An 11,832-nucleotide genomic window follows, 5' to 3' on the forward strand; every position below is an offset into this window, starting at 1 on the left:
TGTGAGTTCGAGACCAGCCTGGTCTACAGAGCTAGTTCCAGGACAGGCTCCAAAGCCACAGAGAAACCCTGTCTCGGAAAACCAAAAAAAAAAACAAAAAACAAAAAACAAAAAACAAAAAACAAAACAAAAAAAAAACAATGTAACTGCCTAATATCCATTTCTCAGAATATGCCACTGCCATCAAATGAACCTTGAAGTAACAGTGAATTAGTGCACAAGGCTGGGAGTGTGGCTTACTGACAGAGCACTGACCCAGCATATCTGGGGCCCTAGATTTGATCCCACACACAAAACGGCACATCACTGCAAAGATAAAATGGGATCAATTTAAAGTAAAATGAATATAGGTGAAAAAGACAGAACAAAGAACAGAGGAGACAAATAGGAAACAGGTAGCAAACAGCAGCCTTAAATCTAGCAGGAGAGTGACATGTCAGACAGGCCTGCTGGCACATGCCTTTAATCCCAGGACTCAACTTTAATTCTTACATTCAGCAGGCAAATGCAGGCGGATCTTTTTAAATCCAAGGCCAGATTGGTCTGTATAGTAAGCTCCACGACAGCCAGAGCTATTTAGGGAGACTCAGTCCAACAGCAACAACAATGGCAAGAGTCTGGACGAGGGGCTTTTTTGGTCCTCAGGTCAACAACACACAGAGAGGTTGCATAACCCAGCACTGAGATTTTCATTCAACAACGTATTTGCTCTTTTTTCCTCTTCACAGATAACCTTCACTCAGAGTGTTTAAATGTTGTTTTTGCTGTTCCCCTAGATATTCTGCCACTCATAAGACACTCAGAGGCTAGCATTAAATAATGGGCCCTTTATACAAAGGTTTGGCAGGAGCTCTGAAGCTTCACTGCCTTCCACTCAAAATAAGGGAGAATTGCTCTTGGGACTCAGCAACTATGAGGAAAGTAAACAAGCCAGCAAGGTCTAAAACAAAAAACAGAAAAACAGAACAGCGCCGGCCGGTGGTGGCGCACACCTTTAATCCCAGCACTTAGGAGGCTGAGGCAGAGGCAGATGGATCTCTGTAAATTGGAGGCCAACCTGGTCTACAGAGTAAGTTCCAGGGCAGGTTCCAAAACTACATCAAGAAACCCCATCTCGGGAAAAAAATAAAATAAAACCAACCCAAAACAAACAAGCAAGCAAAACCACCACTTGCATCAGTTTTTCTGTCAAATTATTGAGTACAGCAGCATGGACTGGAGGCACCGTTCTGAAATCTATCCCTCCATGATCCTCCTACCCTCCTCAGCCACACTTCCATGTTCAAAGGGCATGGGGGAGGGAGGAGGCTGGAGAGGTGGCTCAGCAATTAAGGGCACTTGCTTCTCTTGCAGAAAACCTGGGTTAAGTTCCAACCTAACACCTACATGGGAATCGTGGCTCACAGGTGTAACTCCAGCTTCAAGGGATCTGATCCCCTTTCCTGGCTCCTGTGGGCACTGTATGCATGTGGTACACATACACCTGTATAACCAAACAAGCAAATGCTATACACATAATTTGTCTGGAGATGGCACAGTAATCTATCATCTATTTATAGGCCCCAATTTACTCAAATACATAATTCTCCAATGGTTGTATGCAAGGTGCACTCCAGCTGTATTACCCTTCCTGTTTTGTTTTTAATTTTTTAATATTTTGTTACATGCATGTACGTGCGCCATGTGTGACCTGATGCCCTACGTTAGAAGGCACTGGATTCTCTGGAACTGGAGGCACAGACGGTTGTAAGATACCATGTGGGTGATGGGAACCAAACCTGGATGCTCTGCAAGAGCAACAAGTGCTTTGTTTGCTTTTTTGTTTTTCAAAATAGGGTTTCTCTGTATAACAGCCCTAGCTTTCCTGGAACTAGCCCTTGTAGACCAGGCTGGCCTTGAACTCACAGAGATCCGCCTGCCTCTGCCCCCAAGTGCTGGTGTAACAAGTGCTCTTAAGCACTGAGTCATCTCTTCAGCCCCCATCACCAGATTTTCTTTTTATTTAATTTTATGTACATTGGCCTGAGGGTTTCAGATGCCCTGGAACTGGAGTTACACACAGTTGTGAGCTGGCATGTGGTTGCTGGGAATTGAACCCAGATCCTCTGGAAAAGCAGTCAGTGCTCTTAACTGCTGAGCCATCTCTCCAGTCCCATGTTATTTTCTTAGAGGGGAGGGATATACAAGAGTGGGTAAGCTTAGTCTTTTTGGAGTGCCGCTTTACCTCTGTGCCCATCTGCTGCTGATGTTTGTTCCTGCTGCTTTTAGGTGTTGCCATAAACTAAAGTGCACTTGGTCCCAGTATCCACGAAGGCTCCAGTTTTGCTTATTAGTAGGGTCCAAGCAACATGTAATTCAATGTGGGGCCTCGGGTCACCATGCAAGGAAGTCACCTGCAGACAACATTGACCATCACATTAAGGATGCAGCGGAGATTTCCATTTTGTGAGAGCTCCTACTTCCACAGCAGTGGGAATGCACTGGAGGAGCGATACCCAAAGTTATTCTCTAGTTTCCAGGCCTGTGCACACACACCCATACACATATAAAACTGCGGCGGTTTAAATGAGAATAGCCCTCATTTGAATGCTTGGTCTCCACTTGGAACTGTTCAGGATGGATCAGGAGTGGCCTTTTTGGAAGAGGTGTCACTGGGGGTGGGTTTAGTTATTCCTCTGCCTCGTGGCTGTCCTGCACAGCTGCCTGCTGCCATGCTTTCCACCATGATGGTCATGGACTCTAATGCTCTGGAGCCGAGTCCTCAAATTAAACACTTTTTTCTATAGGCTGCCTCCATGTCTTATCATAGCAATAAAAGCAACCAAGACACAAACCTTGGAAGTCACCATCTTTATTTTGTCCTACTATCTATTCCCACCCTAATCAGAGGCTAGCATGCATGTCCTTCCCATGTGTCATCCCTCCCTCAAGGAAGATAGCTCAGCTTGAGCTGTATGTCTTATCACCCAAGGCAGGAATCCTATAGCTGCCACTACAGCAGGACATGTGAACTTATACCACACCAAGAAAGCCAAGGCACCAGCAGACCAGAGACTGAATGCCATTAAGTCCAGCTTGGTGAACCAATGTGTTTATTTGGATTACTTCCAGAACATGGACCAAGAAATTCCCCATGTAACTTATAAGCAGCAATAACACCCTTACTCCCATATCTGTTTACCCTGTATAATCTTTGTGAGGGGAAAAGCCTCTGGAACCTTCCCCCTTTCCCCAAGAGAATGTTAACATGTTTAATTGCAGGAAGGCCATGTGCAGGAATGACAATGGCCATACTGACCCAAAGGACAGCTACCTTGCAGGAAAGGACAGAAAAAAAGTGCTGACATCATTCTGTTACCACCTGTCACTGATGCCATGGGTAGAAGTGGAAGGCCCAGACAGGCTGCGGCTCCAGTATAGAGGTGTCAACTGGTGCTAGGTCAGAGAGACCCCCCAAACAGAGTAGCTCCTGAGAGCACTGGAAAGCAGTAGGTACCACAGGCAAAGCCTACTCCTACCACCGTTTGAACTGAGGTACATGTGTTTGGCTCTGCTGGCAGAACTGAGTGATGTGGACAATGTAGCTGCCATGCAGGGAGAGTCAGAATGGAGGGAAGTGAAAAAGTGTATACAATGTCATGAGTATAGAGAAGCGAACACTCAGGACCCCTGCTTGCTGTTGTCTACAGCTTGAACCCTTGCCCCAACAGTGGCTCCTAAGATCCCAGGAACAGACACAACAAGAATTGCTATCAAGATCCACTTTGGTTCTTCAGAAAACCTGCAATGCTCCAGCTCCAGGTGGGCGCTGGCTAGGCTGGCAGGAGCCAGCTGTTACCTTAGGCCTCTTAATATTTATGCCCTCATTCCTCAGAAGAGCCCCTTGGAGGTTAGCAGGCTAAGTTGTATATAGTAGACCAGCAGTGTGCTGAGTCCCTTTACTGTAGTGATAGGGCAAACCCAGGTCCCATATAGATACTGTATAGCCTACTGGTTGGCAGGGTGAGTGGAAGAGACCAGAGGTCTTAGAAATACCTCACACAAAAAATGAGAAATAGAAAGCTATTTTATTAACACGCTTTACATTTACAGTTAATTAGCTAATCAACATCAACATGCAAAAATAAGCGCTAGATACAAACCTCTACAATATGGTTTTGTGTGAATTACAATGGTTCATCTGTTTTGAAAACCCGTCAGTACTTACTTTAGCTCAACTATCAGTTTCTGTAATGAAAAGCATTTACACTCTAGGACTACGGAACCACCTGGCAAGGCCTCTGCAGAAACTCGGTCCAGTGGCTTTCCCGTGAATACATTCTCAAAGCAGGAGATAAGGCGGTGCTGGAGGTGAGATACTGAACCTGTACACAGACACAGCCCCAGACACCCTGGCCATGTAGGCGGAGCCTCCTCAAGTAGCAGCCCAGGCATGTACGGTGCATGGTGCTTTGGCAGCAGCTAGACAGTGAAGTCAGGAAAGGCCTTGGCACCACGTCACAAGTCACTGCAGCCAACCTGGTGTGGCCAACACCTTGCCCAGGCTGTGGCCAACAGGAGTTGGCAAAGGACCAGCCTGTTCCTCAAACTCCCCTGAGTCCCATCACTAGCAAAAGGAAGGAAGGAAATGGAGAAACACAGGGAAATAACCGATGAACCAATTCCTACTTCTGAGATGCTCTGGATTTCCTTGGTGTTCAGGTCACACTGTAGAGAATGTTTCCTCTGAGAGGTGCAAGAACTTGCAGAGGCATCAGTCGACTTATGTTACAAAATCCTACCAATCAAACGCTGTTCTCAAGCACAGACTTATTAAATCTCACTTCCTCTTTTCCTAAGAGTATTTGTCGTTGCTCACTGATCTTTGGTCGCAAGAAACAAATGCCGAGGCAGGCTGGGGTCGGGGTTATGGGTCAGGGTAGGAGGGTATGGCTCCCACCCACCACAGCCTCTGGCCAAAAGCGTGCACGTGGCAACGCAAGGCCTACATGATGTATACTTTCTCAGCTTGGGAGAAGTGGAAGACTTCTTTGGTTCTTGGGCAAACAACTTTATCATCTTGACGGATAGAGAGCAGAGACTGAAAAAACAAGACCAGAGTTAGGCATTAAAATGAGAAAATCCAGCGCAAAAAAGATCTGAATTAGGGCCCATCCCCCAAAATAAGCTACCATAGATTAATCAGCTAATTTTATAGTTTTTAACTTTTATAAGTATTTTGCCTGCATGTATGTATACATGTGTGCCTGATGCTTCTGAAAGTCAGCAAAGGGTGTCAGATCCTGTGGAACTTGTTATGGACAGCTGTGAGTTACCATGCAGATGTTTGGAACCAAACCCGGGTTCTCTACGAGAATAACACATGCTCTTAACTACTGAGCTATCTCTTCAGCTTCAAGCCACCTAATGTTACAAAGTCACTTGAATGCACACCTGTCAAAGAAACCTGAAGTTGTTCAAATGTAATGTTACCCCAACCCTGGTTCCCCCTTACCCTCCACACAGCTGCCTTGCCCAGCCCAACCTAGCCCGCAGCCCTCCTCATCCGGGCCCCTCACATTGTAGCCATAGACATAACCATTAGGCAGCATCATGGGTGGGTTGTTCTCATTCATCACGTCACCAGAGATCTTGCAGACCAGGCGGGAGTTGGCACAGTGAGCCATGGGCAGGGGCTGCGCCAATTTGTTCAGAGAGCGGCTGCACACAGGGCAGTCGGGGCTCTTGGAGCTGCCATCCTCCTTGTAGCACTGTCTGTACACACGGTTAAGGAAAGGCTGTACCAACAAGGCAGGCATGTTGTGACCACTACTGTCTACACACAGGGCATCCTTATGGTCATAGGGACACCATGCAGAAAACAAAGAAGGCTCAAGGTGAAAAAAATGCTATACTATTCAATAACAATGGTTACCAACACCTGACTTGAGACAAGCCACTAGCATGGCCAAGCAGTGGTACCATGCACCTTTGCTGGCACCTCACCCAAGTGTGAGACAGGATATTCTGGTGACTGTCAGGAGATGTCAGGCAAACACATGCTTGTTCTCCAGTGTCCACCAGAGATGGTGAGAAGGATGGGCCTTGAGCCTCAGCTTGGAGCATAACACAACACACACCAGCTGTGACCCCAAACAGCCACTACTTTGTGGGACAGCCAGTCACACACAGAATTGGCTACATGTAGCAATCAGGTTAGGCATATAAGGGACAGGTTCAGACAGAGAGGTAGGGTTTAGCCATACAATAGATACAAGTCATCCACAGTAAGTAAGCAACTCACCCGAGGGGGCAGGGACAGACCCACAAGAGATGAGGGTCAAACACATGTGGGAAGGTCAGCCACACAAAGGACAAGAATCTACATCTACCATAGGGGATGGTCCATCACAGGAAGGAATAGGTCAGCCACACAAAAGGGAGCCATACAAGGGTTTAGTATGTCAGATATAGGCAAGAAGGGATCAGCCTTTCTTGTCCTTCCTAAGAAGGGAGGCTAACTTGCCAGAGCCATGACCACTATGAATCAAGCTGGCTAGACAACCAGGGCTCAGGTCTTAAGGACTCTTGGGAAGTCAGTATCAGGTGCATGGCAATATTTGAGATGCAAAAGCCACGAAGAGTAGATAGACCAAGAAAAGACCAAGCTGCGGGTCCTATACCCTCTCAACCTTTACCCCAAAGGACAAGGTGGAGCAAAAAGGATACGGTGTCTTTATTGCCGAGAGCCCAGCCTGCAGGGTGAGGGTGAAGACGGAGCTGTTTCCTAGCTGGTGCAGTCGGTAGTTGTCATATCGAAACTGTTGGATCAGCATCCGCCACCGGGCTGGGTCCAAAAGGTCCTGAAAACCAACATGGAAATGCTGGGACCCTCCCTTGGCAGTTACTGAGAGGCCCAGACAATACAGATGCTCCAGTAGCCATTGCAAGGCCCCTGCTGGCTTAATATTCCAGAATACTCCCTGGTGTGTATCCTGTGGTCTTGCAACTATAAACAGAATCACAGAATAAAACTGAAAGGGAGGTCACTCCAGAGAAGCAATGCTCAGCTCAGAACTACGTCTGGTTAATGCATGTCTTAGACACACATAAGGGATGCACATGCACAAGAGCAGAAGAGGTGAAGCTCACTGTCACCAGGGACACCACACACTTCCCTTCCACCTTTAATAGAAACATGGCTTTCAGTATTAGTCTATGAAAGCAGTCTACAGAGGAGTATGCCCAGTCTGGGACGCTCTCATAGAAGGGATGGATCACCACTTTCCTCTGAAGGAAGCTTCCTCCCTGCCTTCCTCACTAGTGCCCTGGTTTTTCCCTCCTTAATTTATAAAAGCCATTCTTTCAGTTCTTTTTATAGCTTGCTGTACCCTTAAATGCCTGACTGCCCCCAAGACAAAGGTTTTCAGTATGATCTTGGTCTTTCTCTTTCAGGTCACTAAATTTCTATCACTGACAGGACTTGATAAGCTATTCTTGTTACCCCACGAGGAGGCTTTCTCCCTTGTGCGCATTGGTGGGACAGCAGGTATGTTCCACCCCTCCCTGTACTATGAGGTCTTGCATCAGAGAGAGATGGTTCATCTTCTAACTCAGATGCCTCAGGCCCAAACCAAACCTCCTCCAATGCAGTGAAGAGAAATTTACAACATCAGTTTAAAAAATGAGTTTCGATATTCCTGACACTCTGGTCTGATGGCATTTCAGTACATGATGCTCCATTCCTCAAAGCTGGGTGGGTTTACTAGGGCTCAGAGCAAATCCAGTGGCTTCTTCTGAAGACCGGCACCAACCGGGTCTACTCAGGCATGCTGCCACTGTGGGTGAGGCTGCAGGGCAGACACAAAAGCCTCTGACAAAGGCCAGTCTCTAAGTATAGAACTCTATGAGCCAAGCCTGTACCTAATGCCTGCAGAGGTCTTGGCTTGGTGAGGCTATACTCAAAAGAGGTAAACAGGCTGCTCACTCAGGGCTAGGCACAGATACCCTGACGTGGGCTGAAGTTTGTACAAAGCTGTCTGGGCAATGGAACATGATCCTGTCCCAGATCTCCCTCACCACAGGCTAGAGAACAGGGGGTTGCAAACAAGAGGCCTGCACCAAGGGGAAAGACCAGGCACAGCCCAGGAAGGGCAAGAACACCACCATGACCAGACTCGAGTGCCCTTTAGACCCAGAACTCTGGCCTTACAAAAACAGCAAGGAGGCGAGGGAGAGCAGAGCAGGAGGCAGGCTGTGGATATGACTAACGGCTACGGGAAGAGAGCACCAAGGAGGGGTGGCAGGGAGCGAAGACCCCAGAGCTGCCAGGGTGAAATCTCCTCACCTTTGCCCCAAACTTTGCATCGGCTGGATGGGAATAAAGCAAGAAAAGCACAGCTGGGTAGGACAAGCTATGAGGTGTGAAGAAGGGACAATGGATGGGCCCTCAGGAGCTGGCTAGCATCCTCTAATCCATCCCAGTGGACCCCTGACTCCAAGGACCAGTAGAAACCTAGATGCCAGGGTCATGAACATTACCTTATATGGGGAGATGTGTGTATCTGGAGGGAAGGCCAACATGCCCATGACCTGGCGAACCTCATCCAGCTGGCTCCCTTCAGCCTGACTGAAGTGCTTTCTTGCATGTCTGAAAAACAACATTTCGGCACATTTGTTTGTATTCCCAGATTTTCAATAATTAATCACTTAGACAATCAACTCAGAGGTTAAAAGACGATTTGTGAGAGTTAGGTATTTCCTTCTACTATGTGTATCTCAGAGGTTACACTAAGGTTGCCAGGCTGAGAGGCAAGTGCCTTCCTTTACCTGCTAGGCCAACTCTCTGAGCCCCAGAACTCCAATTGAAAGGACCTAGACTAGCAGGTCCTTCATAATCTGGCATAAAGGAATCCCATCCCAGAAGATGTGCTGGGCAGGGCCTGAGGGGTCAAGATATCAGAAAATGGGTTCAGTTAGTGCTAGAATTATTGCCTGAGCCTTCAAGTAGTTCCATTTGCCCTGAGTGCTTACCTCAGGCCCAGGGACTTGAGTCCAACATCTTTAATTCTAAGTTGTTTGGAGTAACTGGGGCCCACAGATGGACTCCAAGACTTGTCTAGCCCATCATGTACAAGCAAACACACACTGTGGGCTTTCACATGTGATACACATGGCTGTCTCTGGAAGGGCTGGGCAGCCAGGAGGACTATGGAACTTTCCTCCGCAGGCCACTAGCCCTTAAGACGTAAAGCTTCATATCTTCCCACAAGGCCTCACTCACTGTCATAGCCTCTATACCCTGAGTCCCTCCTGCAGAACCAGTCCCTTTAACCAGTGGCCAGTAGCACAGCAGAACCCCTAGAATCAAATCACCATGTAGGTCAGCCCTGTGCTAAGTCAGGAAAAAAGAGCTAGAAAGTCCTGGGAACCTGAGGCAGCCTTGGGGTAAGAATGGGTATGTATGGTTAGATAGAGAATAAAATTAGCAGACAATGTCACCAAGCAACCTCCAGGAAGTAGCAAGATGGCCACAAAGCCAGAGGAAGTGGGAGGTATGCCTAGGTTAAGGATACAACCAACTACTCACATAGCTTCCCACTCAACAGAAGCAGTGAGTCGAGACCAATACCAGGTGTAGGACTCTGACATCCTAATCCCAGGGGAAAAGAACCAATTTTGCTTTAATGAGTATCTCCAACAGTAAAAAACAAAACAGAGTTTGGCTTTTTATTATATATAGGTTTTTCAACCTATTATTATAGGTTGAAAGCTTGGCTGTCAGCTATGGCATGATTTAAGATACCAAAGTTTAGAAGGTGGAGCCCACTGGAGGAAGTTAGGTCACTTGGGCGTGTTCTTCAAGGGATAGTGCACACTGGCCCCTTGCCACTGTGTTTCCTGGTTGCTGTGAATTAAGTGGCTGTCTTCACTACATACTTCTGCCATTATACAGGTGCCACACAGTGAGACCAAGTGACAGAAGCCAGAGTGAAAATGAACCTTTTCACCTTTGAAGTTGTTTGCCTCAAGAATACATCACAGTGGTAAAACTGGCAACTGGCGTACAGCAACACCAAATTTTTCTTTGCAAACATAAATGTGAGATACCCAGAGACTGACACACCTGAACCAACCAGCCAGCCCCCAGTCTGAGGAGAGTGACAATCTCTGTAACATTGTAGTTGACACAGGTCAAGCCTCAAGTCTCAGGCACCAGGCACAGTGCCCCTCCCAAAACTCCGGGTTGCTCAGGAAGTTGAGGACTAGGCAGCAAAATGTGCTTTTTTTTTTTTTTTTTTTGAGATAGGGTCTTACTATATGTAGCCCTGGCTAGCCTAGAACTTGTTATGTAGACCAGGCTGTCCCCAAATTCACAGAGATCCACTTGCCTCTGCCTTCTAAGTACTAAGATTGGAAGCATATACCACCACTCCTGGCATGACCAGGGCTCTTATAAAAGAAATGAGAAAAGGAGAAATTAACTTAATGGTAGAGCACTTGTCTATAGCTCACGGGCTAGAAAGAAGGGGAACCAACTGACAGGTCCATTCTGCTTTGACTAAACATCAGAGAGTTGGCTATTGCTAACAGTTCAGAAAACAGGTGTGGCTAATAGCCAGACCTAGTATTTCAGGTTTTAAAAAGTAGATCTGTTTCTACTTCAAACAAAAGTCTAAGGATCCAACTAGATTCCTACTCCCTTCGGGAAATAACAATGGATTCCACACAGGGAGTGGTTTACCTACAGAATGCTGTGGTCTTGGGTGTGAGCGTTAACTTGTCCTGTTTTGGCCAACAGAACGTTTAACTAAGAATGCAGCTCGCAGTCCTTCAACTGATCTGTTCATTCCTTGTCTCATGTCAATGCAGGTTTTTTTTCTATCTTACTCCTTCCTTTTGGAGTTGGGGTATTTAAGAAATGGGAACTAAATGCAGGCGATTTTTTAGCATTCACCGGAACTCCCTCCTGATGCTATATTCTGTGTTCTTTTTTATCTTATTTTTCTAATCCCTGCCAATCAATGGAGGGCATACACACATGTAGGCATCTCATGTTTTCCCTTTACAATGTATGAGTTAAGGTGAAGTGAAAGCAGCTAGTAAGATCCACAGCTCTATCATACCTACCTTCACCTTCCCCCGCTCCCAAGGAAGGAATAGCAGTCCTGGGCTCACTAAAAGCTAAGTCTGGGCTGGACCAACAGGACTCTGCTCCCAACCCAGGCTTCTCTGGTTGCATCTCAGACAGACACCTTCTGGAAGATATATTCCTTCAGTGCCTATGCTGGGAGATGCCACCAGCTCAGAACATGTCTAGGGAGCAGCAGGCCATGTTTTCACTGTTTCAGTGTTCCTCCCTGCTCACACTCCAGGACTAACTGGGCAGGAGCTTTGGCAAAGCTAGAATTAGAAAACCCCAGCTACAGGCACTGACCAGATGCCTGGTAGGCACCAGGAAGGCTTTACAAAGCTTACTGAAAGCAAGTGGTTCAAGGAAAGGGGTAGAAACTGGCACATGGTACTCTTTGTAACACACCAGGCAAAAAAGGGCTAGTCTTATGCTGGACTGCTAGAGAGCCACTAGGGACCTCCCAAGTAGAAGCACATGTCCTCTTAGGGCAGAGATAGACCCCGGAAGCTCAGCTATGTCTGTAGAAAGCCCTAAGGTATACTTCCTGATACAAGCATGCTTTAAGATGGCCACGGCCGGGCGGTGGTGGCGCATGCCTTTAATCCCAGCACTCGGGAGGCAGAGGCAGGCGGATCTTTGTGAGTTCGAGACCAGCCTGGTCTACAAGAGCTAGTTCCAGGACAGGCTCCAAAACCACAGAGAAACCCTGTCTCAAAACA

At 47.1% G+C, this 11,832-nt stretch overlaps 1 protein-coding gene across 5 annotated transcripts in view; it reads right to left on the bottom strand.

The window, feature by feature from the left end:
• Positions 1 to 4,050: 4,050 nt before the first annotated feature.
• The window catches only part of Maea (macrophage erythroblast attacher), a 37,408-nt gene continuing 29,626 nt past the window's right edge, over positions 4,051 to 11,832 (bottom strand). For all 5 annotated transcript variants that reach the window (XM_005366077.2, XM_005366080.1, XM_026788744.1 and 2 more), the window contains 4 exons: positions 8,521 to 8,629; positions 6,709 to 6,842; positions 5,559 to 5,754; positions 4,051 to 5,080 (listed from right to left, as the gene is read on the bottom strand). In XM_005366077.2, the coding sequence (XP_005366134.1) occupies positions 4,985 to 5,080; positions 5,559 to 5,754; positions 6,709 to 6,842; positions 8,521 to 8,629 (535 nt within the window). In that variant the 3' untranslated portion in view covers positions 4,051 to 4,984. The remainder of the gene's footprint in view (positions 5,081 to 5,558; positions 5,755 to 6,708; positions 6,843 to 8,520; positions 8,630 to 11,832) is intronic.

This window comes from Microtus ochrogaster, unplaced genomic scaffold (assembly GCF_000317375.1).
Source record: "Microtus ochrogaster isolate Prairie Vole_2 unplaced genomic scaffold, MicOch1.0 UNK6, whole genome shotgun sequence".
Taxonomy (NCBI): domain Eukaryota; kingdom Metazoa; phylum Chordata; class Mammalia; order Rodentia; family Cricetidae; genus Microtus; species Microtus ochrogaster.